The 22,120-nt window shown below is 33.4% G+C and overlaps 2 protein-coding genes across 2 annotated transcripts; one reads left to right on the plus strand and one right to left on the minus strand.

The window, feature by feature from the left end:
• Positions 1-1,641: 1,641 nt before the first annotated feature.
• LOC132047184 (RING-H2 finger protein ATL46-like) lies at positions 1,642-3,439 on the plus strand. The gene has a single exon (XM_059438124.1). The coding sequence runs from the start codon at positions 2,166-2,168 to the stop codon at positions 3,291-3,293; it is 1,128 nt and encodes a 375-aa protein (XP_059294107.1). The 5' UTR covers positions 1,642-2,165; the 3' UTR covers positions 3,294-3,439.
• A 5,443-nt stretch (positions 3,440-8,882) lies between these two features.
• LOC132047186 (uncharacterized) lies at positions 8,883-9,942 on the minus strand. Its single transcript, XM_059438127.1, has one exon. The coding sequence runs from the start codon at positions 9,708-9,710 to the stop codon at positions 9,258-9,260; it is 453 nt and encodes a 150-aa protein (XP_059294110.1). The 5' UTR covers positions 9,711-9,942; the 3' UTR covers positions 8,883-9,257.
• Between the last annotated feature and the right edge of the window lie 12,178 nt (positions 9,943-22,120).

Below are 22,120 nucleotides of genomic sequence, written 5' to 3' on the forward strand. Positions count from 1 at the left end.
AGAAGATAAGCACATCGTGTGGTGCAATGTGGGGATTATAATGTGTTGCTTCTACGCTTTATTCCTTTTAAAACAACTAACACTTGTTTTTAAATTCTTCACCTAATTATAATTGTCTTAATAAAGACAAAATAGCATGCGTGCATATGTGTTATTTATTCCTTAATAACAAGTGACAGCTAAATAACCCTCTCTTAAACATAGTTTTCTTAAAAGGGTATTAACAGGTTTGGCGTAAACCATATCCATTTTTTATATGCAAATTACGATTTAACAATCATATGTTATATGTAGATATATTTTATCTTTCCGACTTGAATTGATATGTCATAATATATACTCCGTATATGCTAAAAAGTAACGCATAATGCTTTTAAAAGTCCTTAAAAATAAATTTAAATTATTCCAGTTGGGATATCTTTACGTCTAGCAATTATTTATACATTTAAATCTTTTAAAGTTTTTCTCAGATCCAATGCAGTATAAAAGGAATCTATCCTCTTAAACTTGCAGAAAGTACGTTACATTTGCTTAAACTTCAAGAAAGTTAACCATTTATTTCTTTGAAAGGGAGACATTGATTCAAAAAATTATGTCCGAGCACCTCGGGTTATTAATAAAGGATTTTGTGCTCAAAATAAGGATATCAAAATTTGAAAGTGGTCCAGTTGGCAATTGAGTAAGAATATCGTTAACATACCTAATTAAAGGAACAGTAACTAATTGCTAATCGTATTATGAAATTTTAATTTTAAACGTTTCATCATTAATATTGTCTAATTAATCTTACTTATTTCCTATTAAATGTGTGAAAACAATCACCAGGCGCCAGTGCGGAGATTTGAACTTTAGTATATTGCTATTCGAATCATAATATTTCTTTCCATTTCAGTTTTATCATCATTAATGTTTTCCCATTAAATCTTATTAACTAGCATCTGGATCAAAAAGTTAAAACTAAAACATTTGGATAATTTAAAATAAGCGTTTAAAGTTTGAAACGAACTTTATAAAATGTTATTTTAGATAATCTAAACCAAACCTGCGATTATTTTTTTGAGGCTTATTTATTTTATGCAAAATGACTTTAAAAAATTGGTAATGACAAACAAAAAAAAAGTCGAAAACAACTTATAAGCAACTTATAAGCCAATCCAGACGGGCTCTTACCCCTTTTCTTTTGGTTAAAAAAGAGTATCTACTTACCAAAGCAAGAAACAATTAACCTTATTCTTCTAAAATTGTCTTTATTAAGTGTTAAGTGATCAAATTTCAACACCTGTTTAATTAGGGATAGTTTAGTCAAATTATCTATTTTTATTTAAAATTAGTATTCTTTTAAAAAATGTGCAAATGAGTAAGTGAATACTTTTTTTTATCCGGAGGAACCACTATAGGACTTTCTTTCCAAGTTCATGACTTAAAACTTTGATTTTCCTTTTTCTTTTTCTCTTTATCTTTCCCCCCTTTTTTCTCCCCTTTACCTTTTTTTCCCCTTAACCTTTAATTTTTTTTTTTTTTATAGGGAATTAAAAGGTGCAACAGTTCTGAGTATTTCTTTTTGTCATTTTTTACTGTTTATTTTGGAGAGTAGCGCCGCTTGTCAGTGCCAGCCTTGGCCTCCAAATAAGTCAATGTCCTTTTCTAGTTCAAAATCACACCCCCAACTTCTCTGTTTCCCTTATTTATATTTTATATTTATGTTTACACACTCTCTGTTTTTTAGTTTGCTAGAAACTACAAATTGTTAGGCATATAGAGAAAGGGAAAGAGAAGAGGTGCAGGCTCAAATATTCAAACTTTGTATAAGGGATTTCAAGATCCTATTTATGTAACTAAATCTTTAGGGTTTTGCTGCATCAAGAAGTGATTCTTTATATAAAGGGGGTGTCTTATAAGTTAGTATAAGTATTGTTTTTCTGACTAATGGTGACTAAGTGGGAATCAACACAGGTAAAGATTCTACCTTTAGCATTTTCTGCTTGGTTTCATCACTATCTGCTCTTATTTGCTCTGTCAGTAGTGAATTGTATTTCCTTCTGAAAAAGCAATTAAAAAATTACACCACCCTAACTGCTGCAAGACTCCAACTTTCTTGAATCTGAGTGTTTGAGTTTTTCCTTCAGAGATGGTGAAAAGAAGTTGAAAAGTTGGTTTCTTTAAAGATGATTTGTTCATTTGCTGAAGTTGGGTCACAAAGATGGGTTTCTAGGCATACCCATTTGAAAAGTTCTTGGATTCAACATCAAAAAGATGGTGTCTTTACATATCCCCCTCCTCTATTTCCCACATCTCCTCCATTTAGTGAAAGTTCTAATTTTCACAAAGAACCAAACACTTCTTCTTCATCCCCATCTGGAAACAAAATTAGTCCAGCTGTTCTTTTCATTATAGTAATATTAGCTGTCCTATTTTTCATATCTGGTTTACTCCACTTGCTAGTTAGATTTCTTATCAAACACCCTTCTTCAGCATCATCTCAGTCTAATGGATATCCTGAAGTTTCTACTTCAGATGCTTTACAAAGACAGTTACAGCAGCTTTTTCATTTACATGACTCTGGTTTGGATCAAGCATTTATTGATGCATTACCTGTCTTTATGTATAAAGAGGTTGTGGGTGTGGGTCCTAAAGAGCCCTTTGATTGTGCTGTTTGTTTGTGTGAATTTACTGAGAAGGATAAATTGAGATTGCTCCCTACTTGTAGCCATGCTTTCCATATCAACTGCATTGATACTTGGCTTCTCTCAAACTCTACATGCCCCCTTTGTCGAGGAACTCTTTTCAATCCCGGGTTTCCCGTTGAAAATCCAATGTTTGATTACGACGAGCCACGAGAAGATGATGGGGATGCTCAAAAGACAATTGAAATAGAGGAAGTTGCAGTTGCTAAAGCAACATTTCCCGTGAGACTTGGTAAGTTCCGGAAATTGAATGATGGGGCCCGTGGGGGAGGGGAAGGAGAAGAAGTAGGAGAGAGCAGCAGTAGTAATTTGGATGCAAGAAGGTGTTTTTCAATGGGTTCATATGAGTATGTGGTTGGTGATGTTAATCTTGAGGTAGCTTTAAGCAACGAGCAAAAGACGAATAATATGAATCAAGCCAATTTGGCAGAGCATGATCCTAATGAGGGGAAAAAGATAGGAATTGGGACAAAAACAGATAGTTATTCTGTTTCCAAGATTTGGCTTTGGTCGAAAAAAGGCAAATTTGCGAGTTCTTCAGACTGCCAAATGGATGATCAACCTCCTAGTATGGACTTACCATGGCTTAGAAGAACTGAAGGCATGTAGTGAATTCTGATCTTTTATTCTCTTTGTTTGATCTTTTTTGTTAAATGATAACTTAGAGGTGAGTTTACCTTTTTCTGTAGTATTCTTTTAGATGTTAATTCAACAAAGCATATCATACTTGATAATCAGCTTGATTTCAGTCTTGATGCACAACTGTTCGTTACTACTATTATTCTCTTGTTTCTTAAGTCCTGTAAATGTGTAGGTTTCTTGAATCCTATTCGACACGACAACACAAGTTAAGAGATAACACTTGTTTCATTTGTCGTAAGTTGTGTTAGTTACCCACCTTTAACATGCCTAACAATTTGTAACTTTGTCCGTTCAGCAGTTTCCTCAAGCGTAAAGCTCTTGCACTGTGTTCCAAAGGGTAAAAAAATTGTCAAAGATAGAAAAAAAAAAAAAAAGAAGGCTGCTAGGTTAAAAATTTTTACCTGGACAATCACAAAGACCAGTAGCTTCTTTTGTGTCTTGATAAAGTTAGCTGTCGTATTTTCCCCTCCAGTCACAAGTGTGAGACTACACAGTCGTCTTCGTTCATTTTTTTTGATAACCGAGAAATTTCCAAGTGCTAGTAGGCGCAACATTGAAACTCAATAGATAGTGGACCCCTGTCTACTCTTTTCTTGTAGTAGAACTTCTGACGTGTACTTATCCCACATCTATCACGGGGTGCGCTTTTACCACTGAACCAAACCAAAGCCCTATGACACTGGCGTCTTGGTTCATATAAAATGAAGATTCGGATTCTCTTATTGGCTTTACATGGTCTATATTTTCTCTGGTCTTATTGACCTATCTTTTGCTTTAAATCCCCCACCTCAGCAGAGTTCACTCTTTCTTTTCTTCTTTTATCTTTTCTGTTGGGCCAGAGGAGAGGTGTTTTTTTTTTTTTTTGAGAAGGTAACATGAAGAGGAGAGGTGTTTTTGGGGAAGGAAGGGCGATGTTTGAACACAATCTTTTTGGTGTAGTGGTGGGATCCATGAAAGCAGTCTTTGTTGGGAGACCAGATTAAGTGGCATCAGTTATGGGTCATTTGTCTTCATCAAATATGACCCTGTTGTAATTAAAGCCTTGTTGATTCTCCGAGAAAGAGTGCTGGCAAAATCATTATGTTACAAGTAGAGATTAGGTATCATTACCCCCTGCTAATTATTGGTAATTGGCAATACTAATGTCGAGCACGTGGGGCTGAAACTTTGATTGGTAATTGGCAATACTAATGTAGAACAGTGTAAATTTTTTCTTAAGTATCACTTTTTTGCCTTTGATCCTTTCACCCTTAACAAGATATATGCGGTTTCGAGTCCTGGGAATGGAGAAACTCCGTAAGTCCCCCTTTATTTGTCATATGCGGCCTGAATCTGAATTAGTCAGACCAGCGGATTTCAAATACGGATGATTATACAAAAAGAAGTTTTTCTAAGAAGATAGAGAAATAGGTTCTCTTTTGTGCCTCAAATTTTCCTTCCTTTATCTCCCTACATTTTCCTTCTTTGTACTTTTCCTTTTTCTTCTTTCCGTCGCTGGATGTAGGGTAAAAGGTTGCACAAAATTTGTTGCAACGACTTCTAAACTGTTCCACATTGCTGTATGGTGGGGGCATTCTTTCTATTTCAAGGTTTAGGCTACTCAGTCAAATAGTTGGTTTGTCCTACAAAGATCCCTTCGTTTTCTTTTACTTTATATTTTTGATAGGGACTTTTTGATATTGGAGGCCCAGCTATAGTTGGCACACATGTTCGAAACTCCGGAGAATGTAGACTCGTCTGTCTAACCTCTGCCTTGCTTAAATACCTGGTTTTATCTGTGATAGTATTCAAACTCGTGACGTGCGCCTAACATATACATCACATGCTGCGTCGGTCTTATCATGGAACGTAAGTCATTTGGGTGATAAAGTTCCCTTTGGTATAGTCTACACATTTTGGAGCAACTCGCATCTGAACTCACGGGGGAATCACGAGTATAGATTATAGTAGGACAAAGTCCTTATCAGAGGCTATATCTTGAAATTTCCACCACATGACAACCCCCATTGTACAGTGGACCAGGAGAATTTTAGATTTATTATAGTTACGGAAGAGGGCCAAAAATACCCTTAACGTATGGGAAATGGCTCACAAACAGGGGGATATACCTTAGGCCGAGAGGTATCACGTGACACTGCTTCGTCGGAAAATTTCTTAAATATGTATATATAATTAAAAGACAAAAGTAAATATGAGGTTATATGATTTAAAGTGAACACAACTTGGTACAAATAACCATGTAGAGCAATTGGTTAGGCGCTTCAACTTTGCAGGTGGGGACGCGAGTTCGAACCTCACAACAACACTTGTTTTTATAAAAGTTTTATACTCCTCAGTCAAATGATAGATAATGTTCGCTTTGAACCTCTGACCGCATTTAATAGAGCTCTAACCAATTGGTCCAAATTAACATTTGTAATTACTTCGACGCTAATTTTATTAGATACAGAGATTTTGGTGCTTTCCTAGACGGTTATTGTGCGATTCTTCTTTATGTTTTTTTCTTTCACTTTCTTTCTCGCCGGAGAAATTGATTAAGAACAATTTACGAAATGAAATGAATAATGAACTGTTTAGTGACTATTTGGTGCCGTATATAAAAAGTATTTAGTATTATTTATTTCAAAAAAAGAAAAATCACCGCGAAAGTTAGCATATTTTTTTTAGAGAAGTTATAGTAATGTACGTGAATTGTGTTTTAGTTATATTTTCTATTTTTTTTTTAATACAGTGATACATTGTTTTATATATTATTTCTCATTTAAAATGTGACACTGCTGACGAAAAATCCTGCGTACGCCATTGCTCACAAATAACCCTCTATACACCTATTAGTCTAAAAATACCTCTAAATTATTTTTTTGGCTCAAGAATACCCCTCAAACTAACACTCTTTTACTTGATGATTTTTTTCAATTTAAAAGCCACATGTCCAAACCCGTTGAGCCGACATGTTTCTTTGACATCTATGCTATCAACTCTCAAGATAATAGGACATGTTCTTGTATCTGATTCTGTTTCCAGTTTTAAAGAGATTTATAAGTATAATGGGAATAATTTAGGACCAACTGCGGATGAACCAATTACAATTTTGCTGATTAATTGGGGGTCTCAACGGGATCTTAAGAAGGTTTGAGAAATTGGTCCCTTAGCACGTGATTTTGTAGTAGATAGTCATAGACCTATACACTTGCATAATTTAAGTGACTAGAGTGATCGGGTTATCGTGCTATACAGTATACACTAGAAATGATAAGCAGCAGGCTGATTTAGTATATGACTTTGAAGTTTCTGCTTTGGCAAATGCAAGTGATTTGAACAGTGACGATGAGTTTAAAGAGGAGTTTGATAGTGAAAATGATAATGACAGTAAGAGTGACGGAAGATGAAGGTGGGACGAGGAAGAAGAGGAGTTTCTGCAGAAAAAAGAGTAACCCGTTAAGTTTTCCAGAAATTGAAGAAATGGGTTGGGTAAACGGGTTTGAGTTTAAAAGTGAGTGAGTTTATTTTTAAAATTAAATAATATATGCGGCCAATCATATTAAGCCACGTGGCTTTTTTAAATTGACAAAAGTCATCAAGTTATAGGGTGTTAGTTTGAGGGTATTCTTGAGCCAAAAAAATAGGTTAGGGTATTTTCAGACCAATAGGTGGATGGAGGATATTTGTGAGCCATTTTCCATACGTTAAGGGTATTTTTGGCCCTTTTCCGTTATATTTATCTTGTATGCTCGGGTGTTAGCTATTTTGGACTCATCGTATGTTCCTTGGGGTAGACAATGAATTGTCAATAAGGAACCGTATTTTGCAGTAACTGGAAACTGACTTACTGGGTACATTTAAGTGGTCCAAATATTAGTACTAATAATGGTTAAAACTTCACCTTTCAATCATGATGAAGTAAGTCCATTATTGGTTATTCATCATACTTCTTTTGTCTCTTGTTCTGGTTCTTGCTTCTGGTACATTTGATTATGGCATCCTGCCAATGTCACATGTACAATAAAAAATTATGAAATTCAATTGTTAACTTATTCTTAATGTACTTATTTCGATTTTATTAGATTAGGTAACTTTGTTTTCTCAGATAATCCCAAGTGAGCTGCACCCACCACCCTATAATGAGAGCCATATATGATCAAATAATATTGCTACTTGACTTGGTTGATATGGAGAATCAAATAGGCCAACAAACGTAGAGCAGATAGCAAGATTAAAATTTAACGATAACCATAGTATATTTGAGGGTCATGGATGATGAAAATGATTACTATTAGATAGAAACAAAGTTGGTAGCAATTAGCAAATCTTGGTGGGGAGTTCAGCACTTTGTGTAACAGAGAAGGACCCAACTGAATTAGTAAATAGTCAAGAGGCTACTGGATTCGTACCCTTTTCACCATGGTTTCAATGGTGTTCTCCTGGTTTCCGAACTGTGCTTGCGGAGACTCGGTATTCCTTTATCTTACTTTCCTTTACTTTCCTTTTTGGTCTGTTTGAAAAAAAAAATGCATCTTTCGATATTTAGTAAGTTTCTTGTTTTCAACATTCCCATTAAATCGTTAATGGAACTCTCTTGTTGGATTGTCATGACATTTAAAACCATAAGATTCAAAGGGTACTTTTAGTATGTTGTACACACATTTAGTTTAAGATTACGAGATTATATATTTGTCACTTTGCCGATTGCAAAGGATAGAAAAGATAAAATGATTACTATATAAAACGAAAATTGGTGAGTGGGTCTAATTATAAAAGAGGCTTGCTAATAAGATGCTTAACTAGTTAATGAAGGGTAACTAAGGTCTCGTTATTTCACATTCGGTGGAAGTCTGATTCTGAAAAATTACAGATTTTGGTCCATCAAGTGTTTTTTTACAATCACTTATCTACTTTCAATAAGTCTAAAGCATTCAAATCTTGCACAGTTCCACTGAAATTGCAAACAGATGCCTCTGCTGAAAGAGCAGAGGTATTAGGATTTCACTCATCTAAACCCAATTTTGAGCTACAGAAAGAAAATAGAAATGCAGAAAAGAATATTTGAAGTGAATTAGTAAGCCCTTAACTTTGAGTATTTTTAACAGTAAATACGACCTTGAGTTATTGAATGAATTCACTCTACTACCTCCTTTATAGAGTTATAGAGATTAGAGAGGAGGTTTCCATAGCATGCATGAATTCATCATTCCAGTAACAGGATAATTCCATGTATAGTGAAATGATATAAATCCTTTTATATGAATTTAATACGATTGCACATTTGCACTAGAATACAGAACATGTCAACTGTACATGGGTAACTTAGCTCTTAAATCAAGTAACAACAAAATCAACTATAGGCCAGATTTAAGTTAACATTCTCTGAATCAGTATCATAAATCTTGTTTTATATAGTAAATATCATGTTATAGACACTATATATATTAATCTTCTCTGAATCATCCCTCTACAAGTTCGATGATAATCTGACGTAACAAATCAAAAGACACTACAAGACTCCTGTAGGAGTCGGCGGAAATGAAAAAGACAAAAAGCAGGAAAAGGGAACTGATAAAACTGAAAGCACCTTTGTGAATTATCAAACTGTATGTATACAAACAAAGTTGGTAGTAACATTTTCCAATTAAAGAATTCAATTGAATAATACTCCCTGCAGCAAATTAACTAATCAACCGAATAAAAAACAAAGAAATACTAGGAAAACAAAGACAAATCAATTTTTTACCCAAATCAATCAACCGACCAACTTCATGTCAGAGAATCAAAACCACCTGTTTCATCACCGTCACAAACGTTGCAGCAATAACAGAATCCACTCAATAACATCGTACCCTTTTCAGACCCCATTTGTGTTATCGTTGCCACTTGTCCGATTCCACATCATGGCATTCTCTTTCATAATTCGCCGCTCTATTAATCTCCCCTAATTCACAAAAAGGATGGTGGGTCCTTACCCAAATCCATTGAACTCTTAGCAGAAACCGGAATTGACGCAAATCTCGACGAGAAATCACGGAATAAACGATCATCTTCAGATTGATCAGTTACCCCTGGTCCATCATCGAAATTCAAGGAATAACTTAACGGGTCGTAATTGAATTTATTCGTCTTGGAACGGTTTTTATTGAATCGACGAATAAATGTCTTCCATTTTGGACCAGCAACAAGTTCAGACCATTCTCTAACTTTCATAACGGCGTTTAAACCTTTATCCCACCAATGTTGTTCTTCCTTTTGATCGCTCGTAGAAACCCGTTCCCAAACGGGTCGACCACATGGAAACCAGAAACAACAACCTCGTTTTGTGAATTCAAGGTCTTGTAATTCTTCGTTTACATCTTGATCTTTTTGGGTGAATTCCGGGTTGGTTTGACCCGACATGGTTAACAACAATTGCGACGAATTCTCAGAAAGAATTGAAAATTAAAGAAAATACCACAGATATAATCTCCACAAAACGGAGGCCCCTTTGAACTAGGGCTTTGTTGTTTGTAGAGAAATGTGGAGTTTTTTCAGAAACCCTAAAGCATTGTTGTTTCTCTCCTTCTTCTTCGATTTTTCGGTGTGCATTAGTTGCGATTCTATATAAAGAAGAGAAGAAGATGACATTTTGCCAAGGGAAAATAACACGTTCAGTCCCTTGTTTATTGTACATTATAATTTTGGTCCTTGTGATATTTAATTCAACACAATTAGTTTTTATTTAGTAATATATGTGCTTTTGGTCCCTTTAACAACAACATACCCATTGTTAGGGGATGGTAACCATAGTTTATTCGACTTCGAATTTCATATACTCATATCATAGAGAATTATGATATCTATATTATAGAAACGCCTCAATTATATCGTACTAACGCTTCATATATGTAAAATTATTCAAAAGAAAGTACAAGCAATTCCCTTCGTAAATTAATTACACAAAAAAGACATTTCAATCAAGATAGGGTAGTCAAAGTTTCAACGTCTTAACAATTAGTTTCGCAATAATTATCAATTTATATATTTGTTAGTATTATAATACTAATATATATGTATTCAGCATTTCGATATTCTCTTTATAAATATAGAATACCATACGAATACCAAAACTTTTGAAATGCATACCAAATATCGTATCAATTACCATAATACTGAAACCGCAGTACAAAAAATTTCGATTCCGGTATGGTAATTAGTATCTACCATATCATGCCCACCCCTATCTGGTATAATCCCATAAGTGGGTTTCAGGAGGGTAGAGCGTACGTAACCCTTACTCCTATCCTGTGAGGTAGAGAGACTATTTTCAATAGACTTTTGGCTCAGAAAAGGCGTTTTTGATTCCTTTATGTAGGAAATATGTTTTATTTGGACTATTTTAAGAAATAGTCCAAATATATTGAGTAACATTACAATTTTAATATAACACATTTGTAATTAAATGGTGGTGCATTTAATAATTTTAAAAATTTATGAATATTCATAAGCAAAGGGATCTAAAGTAATTGAAAGTTAAATATACTTACTTATGAGGACTAAAAGTATAATTTATCAATAACTGAAGGTCCAAAAGTGTTTATCCACTCTTTTGCGAATGTTTATAACGGAAAAATCGGAATAAATTAGGGAAACCGGGAAATGCCGGTGACAAATTATGAGTGGACAAACAACTGTAATAGGAACACAGCTGGAGCCAACCAATTTTGGGCTTAGGTTTGATTGCACTCGTGGCGACCTTTGATTGGAAGAATAACTATTCAACTGTGGGCCTCGGCGCCTCTTGTAGATAATGTAAGTTCGCTCTTAGAAATTAACGGGTTGTTTTAGTTGAAAGTCACCTATTATTGCCGGTAACTTTTGGGAGGGTAGCAAAGTCCTCAACGGTCGAAAATCGAAGTTATTTATGGACTTTCTTCACAAAGAAAGAATCGCCGAGAAAGAAAATTATCTGCACCTAATTTAATAAAATATACTCCCTCTCTCAATTTGTTTGAACCTATTTCCTTTTTAGTCCGTGTCAAAATGAATGACCTTTTTCCTAATTTGAAAACAAATTCACTTTATAAATGATTTACAGCCACAAAAATTTTCAAGACTTATTTTGAACCACAAGTTTCAAAAGTCTTCCCTCTTTCTTAAATGTCGTGTTCAGTCAAATGAGTTCATATAAATTGAAACGAAGAGAGTAATATCTGTATATATATATATATTATTATCAATTAACTAAGTTGAATAATGCATATTTCATTTTTATCACAATCATGATAGCTATGGTAATTTAATGTAAATATTGAATGTGAAATATTTTCTCTTCATTGACAGTGGCAAGGAAGTTTTTAAAATTAAAATTTGTGTTAATATAGTTCAAAAGTGGAGTATTCACTACCTTTTTTCAAGGGATCAATAATTTCGTCTAAACATATTGAGGATATGATCTTATGTCACTACAATTTAAATGGAAGAACATAATGTTTACAATAATTTCAAATGTTACTTTTAGTGATTTTTCATGAAAGTATTCATATAACGAAAAAATATTTGTAACGAGTTATAGAACGAAATGCCATATACCAAGTGCCGAATTAATAAAGATTAGTGATTTATGTTTTGTAGCGATTAAACTTGCAAACTCTAAATAAATGTCATGAAGTTCTTTATTTGCACCTAATAATTCTTCAAAGATGAACCGTTATATAAAACTCATGAGCTCTTTTATCTTCACCTAAAATTATTGTAGTAGTAGCTTTTAGTCAACTTTGAGGGAAAGAAAAAGGAGAATAATTCTGTCTTTATTTTTTTTACTATAATAAAGTTAAAATAAGGATTATATTCCACCAAACTCTTTGTGTGCAGATATTGGTATAGCTGGAGAAAGCAAATGGTTAGGAAGTAGGACACACGCAACCGAAGGCTGAAGCTCGAGATAAAGAGAATGTGGAATCTAGTGTATTATTTTATTATTAGATAAATATATGCATCTGTTAGCCTGCACTTTGGTTAGTTGAAAGAAAAACTTAGCACTTTGATTATAATTAGAGTGCTTGGTGTTGGTGATGTTATATTCCAATCATTGTCTCCCAAATAATTGCCATAATACCAACTGCCCTTCAAATTTTAACCAATCTTTTGAGTTCTTTATTTTTCTTAAGAACATTCTTGATTTGATTATGAGAGTTTATGTTGGAAATATCTCAAAAGAATGTGAGTCAAAAAAAGATTTGAGAAAATTGCGTGTTATACTGCTATGTTACAAAGTTTGAATTTAAAATTGAAGGCGCCAAAAATAAATGAGGGAGATTCAAGCAAATTTTGGGCGGGTTGTGTCTTGAAAGTTGAATCATTAGTTGATTTGATCAGTCCACATTTTATTCTATTCGCCTAATTCCTACCCCTAAATGTGACAAATGGCTTTGTGAATAGTTCAGTTGAACATGTAGCATCCACGAAAAAGAGGTAAATAGCATTACCTTATGACCAAGTGGTTAATGCCCTTGAACAAGTGAACAAAGTCATTGCATGTTTTTCTTCCTTATTTTTCCCTACAAACATCTAACTGCTCTCTCTTTACTTATTGGTTTGTTATTTATTGAAGTTTTGCTGATTATCATCCGTCTTTCATGAAGGTAGGTCTGTTTAATATTGAAAAGATATTTTATATTACTGAAATAATTTTTAAGAATAATCTAAGACAATTTAAGTCAATTCTTATATCAGTTCATAAAATAATGTATGTAGTAATATTTATTTTATCATTGTTAGTCCAACACTTTAATCCCTCAGTTTGTCACTACCCTCCGTGATCTCAATTTCATTCTTAATTCATTTGACAAGCCGGCCTCGGAGTTATTCCGATATTTTGTAATACTAGACTATATGAACGCGCCTCGCACGTTATCCCCTGTCAATCATAACAAATGTTAGGTACTCCCTCCTCAAATTATCTGTCATGATTCTCTTTTACACATCTTTTGAGAAACATTAATTAGGAGAAATTTTAAACTATTTTATCCTTCATTGGTATTGAACAATCATAACATTACCCCGTAATGAAGGTGTTTGTGGTCTTCAAGAACACTTACTGCTAAGGGTAAAATAGGAAATAAATAAATAAATAAATTTAGCCTTGAACTTATGAAACCACAAATAATTTGAGACTACTACTTCTAATAATTACGACATATAATTTGAGACGGAGGGAGTAATGTTACTTGAAATTATATATTATTTATTTTACGAGCACAAAAATATTATTTGATTGTATCCCTTTGGATACTTCCCATTAAATGTTGTGTTTCGTATATATCCTTTATGTTTTTATCTATGTGAAAAAATATATTAGGACTAAAATAATCCAACTTTAGGAATTGAGCTAGTGAGCATATATTATATTTATTTTGATTATCTCCCGAAAATCGTTATTAGGAAAAATTAAAAGAATATCAGTCGTTTATTTGCAGAAGAAATTAAGTATATTTTGATAAAAATACACATGCTAGTATGTCGTTCATAAATAATTCACGAAAATTATAGGGACAATAAGTTTCACTCATCATATTCACAAGGTGAGAACTCATAGCTTTCTATCCTACTTTACAAAGTGATTCACAGAAATCTGGATCCTTGTACTAATATTCTTATTTAATAGAATTCTCTTAGTTAGGTAAAAATAGCGCAATTTATTTTTATTTCTTATATGTGATTTTTTCTATTTTATTTTATGATTTTTTCTACTTTATTTTAATTGGAGCAAAAATTAACTCATGAACGATTCACATAATTAAATTAAGTGTAATTACACAAACCCATTGTTAAAGATTAAATTTCGTCAGTTGAAATTCTTTAACAACGCAACAAAAGTGGAAGTGTTTGTACGCATGGTAACAAACCAATTTACAGGTGTATGTTCTCATTGCCTATAAGCATAATCCCCCATGAATTTGGTAAGATGTGATTTAATGAGTTATTGACTTCTTGTCCATGTGAATTTGGCCTCCCTTCGAACGGCAGGACATATAGTTGGAATTTGACTGGGATTAGAATCCCATGCAACTTCATATTAATTAGGCAAAGTTTAATGTTATAATTTTATCCAACTTAGATATATAGGTTCAACAATAATATAACTTATCCTCGGTCAACCAATGTTTTAAAGATATTTAAGTTTGGAAAATTTTAATTTTATCCAACCTCAATAAATCTATATCAAGAAATAATTTAGTTTTCAAAAAAATATTCAAGTTGATCAATATTTTGATATTTATTGATAGACGGTTATTCACGTGGCTACACCAAATCATATGAATCTATCACGACTAAGTGATAAATTAAGGTGAGAATATGCATTAACTAATCAATATATCCGCGCTTCGCGCAGTTACAAAATTGTTTTTGAATTCACTACCATCTAACCTGAAATGAAAACAAATGTTACTATCGGTCATGAACATGAACATAAGATTAAAAAGAACACCGATTGAAACTTGCAACAATTAGTAGGTAGAGACCCTCAAACTTCTTGAAATATTATAATAACAGGTAATAAAAAAAATGCACTCGTTCTGATCAGGTTATTTTTGAAATACTTCACATTTTTATGGAGAGCAACAATCATAGATATTCTTTTTTGTGCCAACAATTGATGAGCATTTTCTAATATAGCCATAGTTGCAAGTTCCCCTATTTTCAACAATATGTATATTTTAATTACGTTAACACATACTTCATCAAAGAACAATAACTACATATTAACAATTTAAGTATAGTGATATATTTTCAGCACATACCAAGGTATTGTTACTTAAGTGACTTGCAGAAGGGGAGAAGATGTCACTTAATGGAGAGAACTTTGATCAACCACATTTTAAGACAAAATCTTAACAGAACTTTGGGCTTTCTAGTAAACGCAATTACAGTTTTTCTAATAATGCAGTTTTTTAACATAAGTAAAATGAAAGAACTCGGGAAAAATATAAAAAAATAAACTAACAAAACATTAGTTTGCAAAAAGCAAAACATGATTGAGAAAAAGAATAATTTCGTAGTAAGGAGTCAACCCTTGTCAGATAGTAAGAATATAAAGTAAAATAAAAGGTTAAAATACCGAATTATATCTTTAGAAGCAATAATTACCCGTTATTCATTCCATCAAATATATGATCCAACTCTCATATTGTATAAAGTCTTTCATCTTGTATCAACTTGATGAATCTTATAAAATCCAAATGTCAAAAGAATCATACCGGATTTATAAAATAATAAGCAAAAGGGTCGTTAATACATAATAAGGAAAGTGAGTATCTGTGAAATAATCAAATTGACTATAAATAAATATATATATGAGTATGAAAAAATGCTTAAATTGGACAATAAAAGCTTGAAAATATACCCGTACCTGCTCCTGAGCATCCAAGAAAAAAAAAAAAATCCCTCATTAGCTTTGTAAATTATGGATCACCACATCTACAAAGCAAAATCATTTGAAAGCAACAAAATATTAATAAAAATCTACTACGAAAGGAAAAAAGGAATGAATATTTAGAATGGCTGTAAAATATTTTCTCCGTTGACTGGCTCTTCCTCTTGATTTTCACTATTTCATCTCTTAATTTTGGCCAGGAAAAAAGCGCAAAATTTCATGCGATTTCTTAATGGATGAAAACATATATGTTCTTGTCTTTGCTCATATATCCACCATAACTAATACTCTTTAATTTGATAGTTATTGTGTGAATACCTTAACTGAGAGAATAGGAAAAGACACATAAATATATTAGTGAAAAGTTAATGGGTGAATAGGAAAAGTCACATTAATATAAAAAAATATATATTAATAAAGAAACCCTTGCTATATGCCGGAGGGGAAAAGTTAATTAATCTAATTTAGAGCTAGTTCTGCTAAAATTTATTACAAAAAATAAACGTTGAATATATTTTTGTGGCAGCTGCAACTTTCATGATAGGCATTAATAACTCAAGAATGAATGGCAATTAACACCATTATCTAATTTGGAGACTTTTTGAGCAAGTTAAAATAAGATAAATGAAGAAGGAAAAAAGGCAAAAAAAGGAGAAAAAGGGTAAATATGAATGATGGCCATAGGGAGGTGCCGCATCACCTTGTCTATGCTTAACTTTATATTATGTATAGATTAGCTGTGATTTTGTGATAACTTTTTTTGTGTCATTTATTTATTAATTTGTTGTAAACACTCGATGTGGATAAGTATTTATCAAATTCAAAATATACCATCAACCGTTCTGCCTTAAACCATGGATTTTTCATTAATATCTCTTGAAATTAAACCTCAACTTAACTGATCCACGGAGATAACTTGATAATTGGAGAATGATATCTCCTTTTTATGGCTGCTTTCTGTTTCTATTTTTTATTCGCCATCTTTATGGAGAAAAAAAAAACCCTACAATAAGAACAATAAGTAAATTTATGTAAAATTTTCACAAATAGCTATCTTTTAGCTGCTTCTAACAAGCTATAACTACAAGTTCATTATTTACAATTCGTAGCTGGTTTTTCCTATATTTAGGTCCTGGACGCGTCGCATAAATATAGCCAAAATATAGACTAAATACACGGAACTGTTGAGCAAATAATGCCTCTATTTAAGGGAGAAAAAAAATCTTTTTCAAACTAAATAGAAATCTGTTTTTAATGTTCCATAAATCACGCAAATCTTATTCTCTTCCATATCTAATCACATATCTCATTCAACATCTAATCATTCACATAAAATTTGAATTCAAAAACACTCATCATATTTTTTCCCAAAATATAACTAAAAAAAAAAAAACTCTTTTTAATGTTCCATAAATCATGCAAAGCTTGATTTGTTCATCAACTGAATTGCATAGTGACAAGTTGAGATTGTCTCCTGATGCTATGACCATCGATTTTGTGTTCGTCATTAAAAATATTCAATGAAATTATATTATTAAAAATCAAAAATATTAGTTATTGAGTGCAATAAGTGATATTGAATATTATTTAGTAACTTTAATAAGATGGGAAAACTTGACTCCATAAAAAAAACTTTAATCCCTAAGGGTGGCTTTTGATTCAACGTATTTTATACTGTATTATGATTGTATTTTTGAGTGTATTCTAATTGATACGTAAGATTTGAATCGTAATGAATATATTTACAATATATTTCACTTGTATTTTGTATGTATTTTAGAAGTATTAAAATTGTTCTTTAATTTTTGAAGTATATTGTACAGAAAAATGGATTTTATGGTTCAATAATGAATTCAAGTGTACCATGAATATGTAGAGAAAATGCATAGAACTCTTTCTGGTTCATCAATAAAATATAGTGAAAACATGTAGGAAATACAAACTTGATATTGAAGTACACTTTGTAATTTTTTAGCAGTACCTATATAAGAAAAATATAAATGTAATAAAAACAGAATTCAAATCTACGATTAGACTATACAACAAGCGGGATCATTACCAAAATACATAAAACTTCTTCTAAAATCTTCATAAAAATAATGTCGCAACAGTGATGTTATACATAAAAAAAAAGTTGGAGAAAAAAAACAACTTAAAACATAAACTGTTCTGTCTACAAATCTACTCCTGAACATCTACTAAAATCACTGCATCATAATCAACGGTAGCCTTGACAGGTATTGGTGGTTGCTCGTTATCAATAAATGCATTCAGGGTTGCCTTGTCGATTTGCGTCGTACCTCATACGGAGAAACTTTGCATCAATTTAAATTTGGAATGCGTCAAGATATCTTGAAACTTTACATTAACAAAACATGAAAAAAGAAAAAAATAACAAATTAACCACAATAAATAACAACACATTCAAGATATACTGAAAATATACTATAAATATAATGCAAATATATCAATGTCAAATGCACTGTGGTTGTCACTACAACAGTGTGTGACTGTGCTGTAAAAATACACTTCAAATACACTGAATATATACTACAAAATATACTTTGATAAAAAGTAAACACAAATTCAAAATCACATAAATTTACAAGTAACAAATTAGGTAGAAAAATATATCACACACAATTAAAAACACAAACTAATTGAAATAATAAAAAATACAACAAAAATATACTTAAAATGTACGCAAAATACGGATCTGGTGAATTGAAAAAAATAGGAATTAACTGAAGTTCAAAACACAAACTAATTGAAATAATAAAAAACACGACAAAAATATACTTAAAATATATGCAAAATATAGATCTGGTGAATTGAAAAAACGGGAATTAACTGAAATCGAAAAATACGATAAAAATATACTTAAAATGCAAGTAAAATACATATACGGTGAAGTGAATCATTAATAAGAAAAAATACCTCTTGGAGAACATGAATATTTTCTCTTGTCCAATAACAAAACTTCGGATACGTATTCAAAAATTTCGGTGGCCTGCGGCGGAGGGCATCTAGGAACAGTCATGGCGGTTAAATAATTTGGTGTTTAATATTTTCTGTTCAAATAAATTTGATCTTTTTAATTGCTATAGATCGCCTGTCAAATAAGCTGGTCTTTGTAATTGCTACGGATCCGACTATGCAATTGCTACGGATTAGATCGGAAAAGAGAAGACGCGGTTAGATCGAATCACGCCGGAGAAGATGGTGGTCTAAAACGACATGAGGATGAATGATACATGGATCCCTCAAAAAAAGAAAAAAAAACCTTTAAACTTCCACTGAATACAGGGAAAGATAAAAATTTGTGGCTTAGTAAAGCCCAAAAAGAAACAAAGATGATGAGGGAGAACACAAAAATAACAGAGAATCTTACATATTTTAGGAAATAGAGTTGAATTTTTGGGTAAAAGTTGAAATTAATGAGCAATTAATACGAAGTAAAAAAAAGTGAAAGAAATCGAAATCGATTTGAAAAGCATGAAATTAGGGGAGATGGGGAGTTAGAAACGTGTATATTTAGGAAAAGGGGAGAGAGAGAAAGTGTGCAGCTAAAAAATAGGGGTGTGGGGAGTGGTAAGTTAATTGGTAGAAAAGTGGGTAGCTATAAGTTGTAAAAATATAATATTATAGCTACTAAACTTAATTATTAAAAAGTATAGTTATGTTCCATAAATATGTAACATAGTAAGCTATACCAAGTAAAATTTACTAAATTTATTGCTAGAGTAAATAAAGTGGGATATATCTTTGTCTTTTTTACTCTTTGAATTCTGATGAACCTCTACGACCGGCTAATCACAGATTTAATACTTCAAACTTATCTCTACAGAGTCCCCAATCTTCAGTTGCAAACAAAAAAAAATTTAGAGTTATATAAATGTTTACCCCGAAATTAGGTAATAAGTTGAATTTGTAAGTGAGGTATAGGATATGTGGACAAACATTGATCTATTTCGATTTTTAGGGGAATATATATGCGGGTTTGTATATAATGACATATATATATAAATATCTATGTAATAACTTGGATGAATATGTTAATATTATGGATTTGGGCTAAATATATACGTATATTTCAAAGCTATATCGTGTATGGTTGAATCAAGCCAAACAACACTGCAATCCGAACCAAAATTAGAAAGAAAGAGAGAGCTTCAATATAAATTCTATTACAATGTTTTAGATCTGAAAAGCTAACCCTTAAAAGTAAGGAAGTGCCCCCTATTTATAGTTTTGCTCTATGGGCCTTTCATACATCATAAAGCCCTTTTAGACTAAAGGAAGCCCTAATAAGGATAAGTTCAAATATTTGGTGAAAGGAAGTCGTCGCCGCCGCAGTCGACACCCGTACGACCGGCATATTTATTTTTAATTAGGTGGCATAACGATCTTCACACGTGGCAATTAAATAACTGATCAACCGAACTAACGACCACGATCAACTCAGTCAAGGAGAAACCGGACTAACGGCCACGATCTCAGTCCAGTTTGTGGAGAAATCTGTTATGACTGGTTTGTTAACCGTGGATAAATAGTTTGCCCCGGATAACCCAAGCTTTACCGCTTTCTCCGACTTCTTCCCGATCAACCACCACCGATGCAATACCCCCTGTGTCCGAGCGCTAAGTTCGTGCTTGTTTTCTTCCTTTTCAATATTCATGGTCTATTTTCTTACCTGGTCATGTGCATTAATCCGACTTTTTATCTTTGAATGGATATCCCCACACTTTCCAATTCGAAGCTTTGCCTTTAGCAACTTGTCAAGTATTGGATGAGTCACGAAACCGATGGTTCCGTAGGCTCGTTCTTATCTTTTCATTTTAGCAGAGGTGTTACGCTAACACGTTCTTTCTCTCGCCCCATTATCAACCATGTGTCACGCCCCCGAACGACCAATTTCTATAACCGTCGTTACGCACGTCTTTTCAAATCACGTCTCATTAATTATGGGACACGTGGCATCCCCAGCTGGTTGGGATCCGTAACCGTCTCATCTCCATGCCTATATAAGGCCTTCGATGCCTTCATTTCTTCATTTTACACTTCATTTTATTTCTCTTCACTTCTAAATCTTTACCTTTACTTCCAAATTGCCAGTATCTCACAATTCTCTTTGATTCAACCGCTCTAATACCCAAATTCGTTGCTTACATTTGTTTGCAAGAACCTTGTTAACCCCTCAACTGCTGTTTTTCGATTGAGAGCGCTGCTACGCTTCTTGCCACTGTCATTTTCAATTCTCCTTTCAATTGCTGCTTCTCTTTTCTTAACTTGGAACTTCTCCCTTACCAAATTTTCAATCTTCTTTACCATTTCTCCCGAATGTTGCCAACACCGAAACCACTTGGACGTTCCTCGGTTTCTTCTGGAAGGAGCCGAGTACGATCGATTCGGCCATTTCAATCGAAGGGAAAACGTAGCCGAGCTTCATCGCTTTTTAGACATAGTACCGTCCAACCCCAACTTACAATAAAGAATTCGAAGATAATTCCTTGGTCGGATAGAGGGTACGAAGGTAAGGCGATATCCCTCGTCCATCACCGAGGATAAACTTGATCAGGTCCGGCTGATTGTGGGCGGAACGGATAACCGTCCGGTGCAAATCAGTCGCCCCCTGGTCCCCGAATTTGATCCATAGTGGAATTTGATCCGTCCCCTTTATATTCAAGCTCGAGCCCCCAATTGATCCGCTATATCGGGACGTGCCGGACTTATAACGTAACCCCTTGCTCAAATTGGTCCGATAATCACGATGACCCATTTGATCCATTTACGATCCCTTATATTCCCCGAGGTATTCCGAGGAGGGTGTAATAAAGCTTGCTACAAGGCTCGATCTTTTCAAAGATGACGAAGATAGGTGAGGCGCTTCGTTTATGGACATTATTCCGGTTGAGTAGATGCCTTCCCAAAAAAATGGAATGATAACCGTAAGTTTCTCAGTCCTCCCTTCATTAATTTATTTTTGGATTGTTTCATCAAACCCTTTGTATTTACGCTCCCCCTTTTCCTTTTATCAGCCGTGGCATGGATACCTCCGGCCATTTCACACATGAACGAGTAGGTTGAAGCGCTTCTCGGCCAACACACCAATGAAGAGCTGACATGGGGAATCCTTTTGCGTGGCCGATGGGTTGCCCAAAATCATGGTAACACTACATTTGAACTAGAATATAACGTATCTTTTGCTCTTTCTTCTCCTTTCCATAACCTCTTCGATATTTAGGTTTACCCAAGGGCTCGGTGGATCCCAGACCGGGGGCAGCAGTCGAGCAAGCTGTGCTGGCACCAGAGTTTGATTCAGCCGGGTCATCCCGCATCATCGCTGCTGCCAACAAAAGACGAAGGAAGCCCTCGGACAAAGCTGCGTAAAACC

The sequence above is a fragment of the Lycium ferocissimum genome, chromosome 2 (assembly GCF_029784015.1).
Source record: "Lycium ferocissimum isolate CSIRO_LF1 chromosome 2, AGI_CSIRO_Lferr_CH_V1, whole genome shotgun sequence".
Lineage (NCBI taxonomy): Eukaryota > Viridiplantae > Streptophyta > Magnoliopsida > Solanales > Solanaceae > Lycium > Lycium ferocissimum.

Excerpts from the sequence above, each read along its gene's own strand:
- LOC132047186 (XM_059438127.1), bottom strand. The coding sequence starts at position 9,710 with ATGTCGGGTCAAACCAACCCGGAATTCACCCAAAAAGATCAAGATGTA.
- LOC132047184 (XM_059438124.1), top strand. The coding sequence starts at position 2,166 with ATGATTTGTTCATTTGCTGAAGTTGGGTCACAAAGATGGGTTTCTAGG.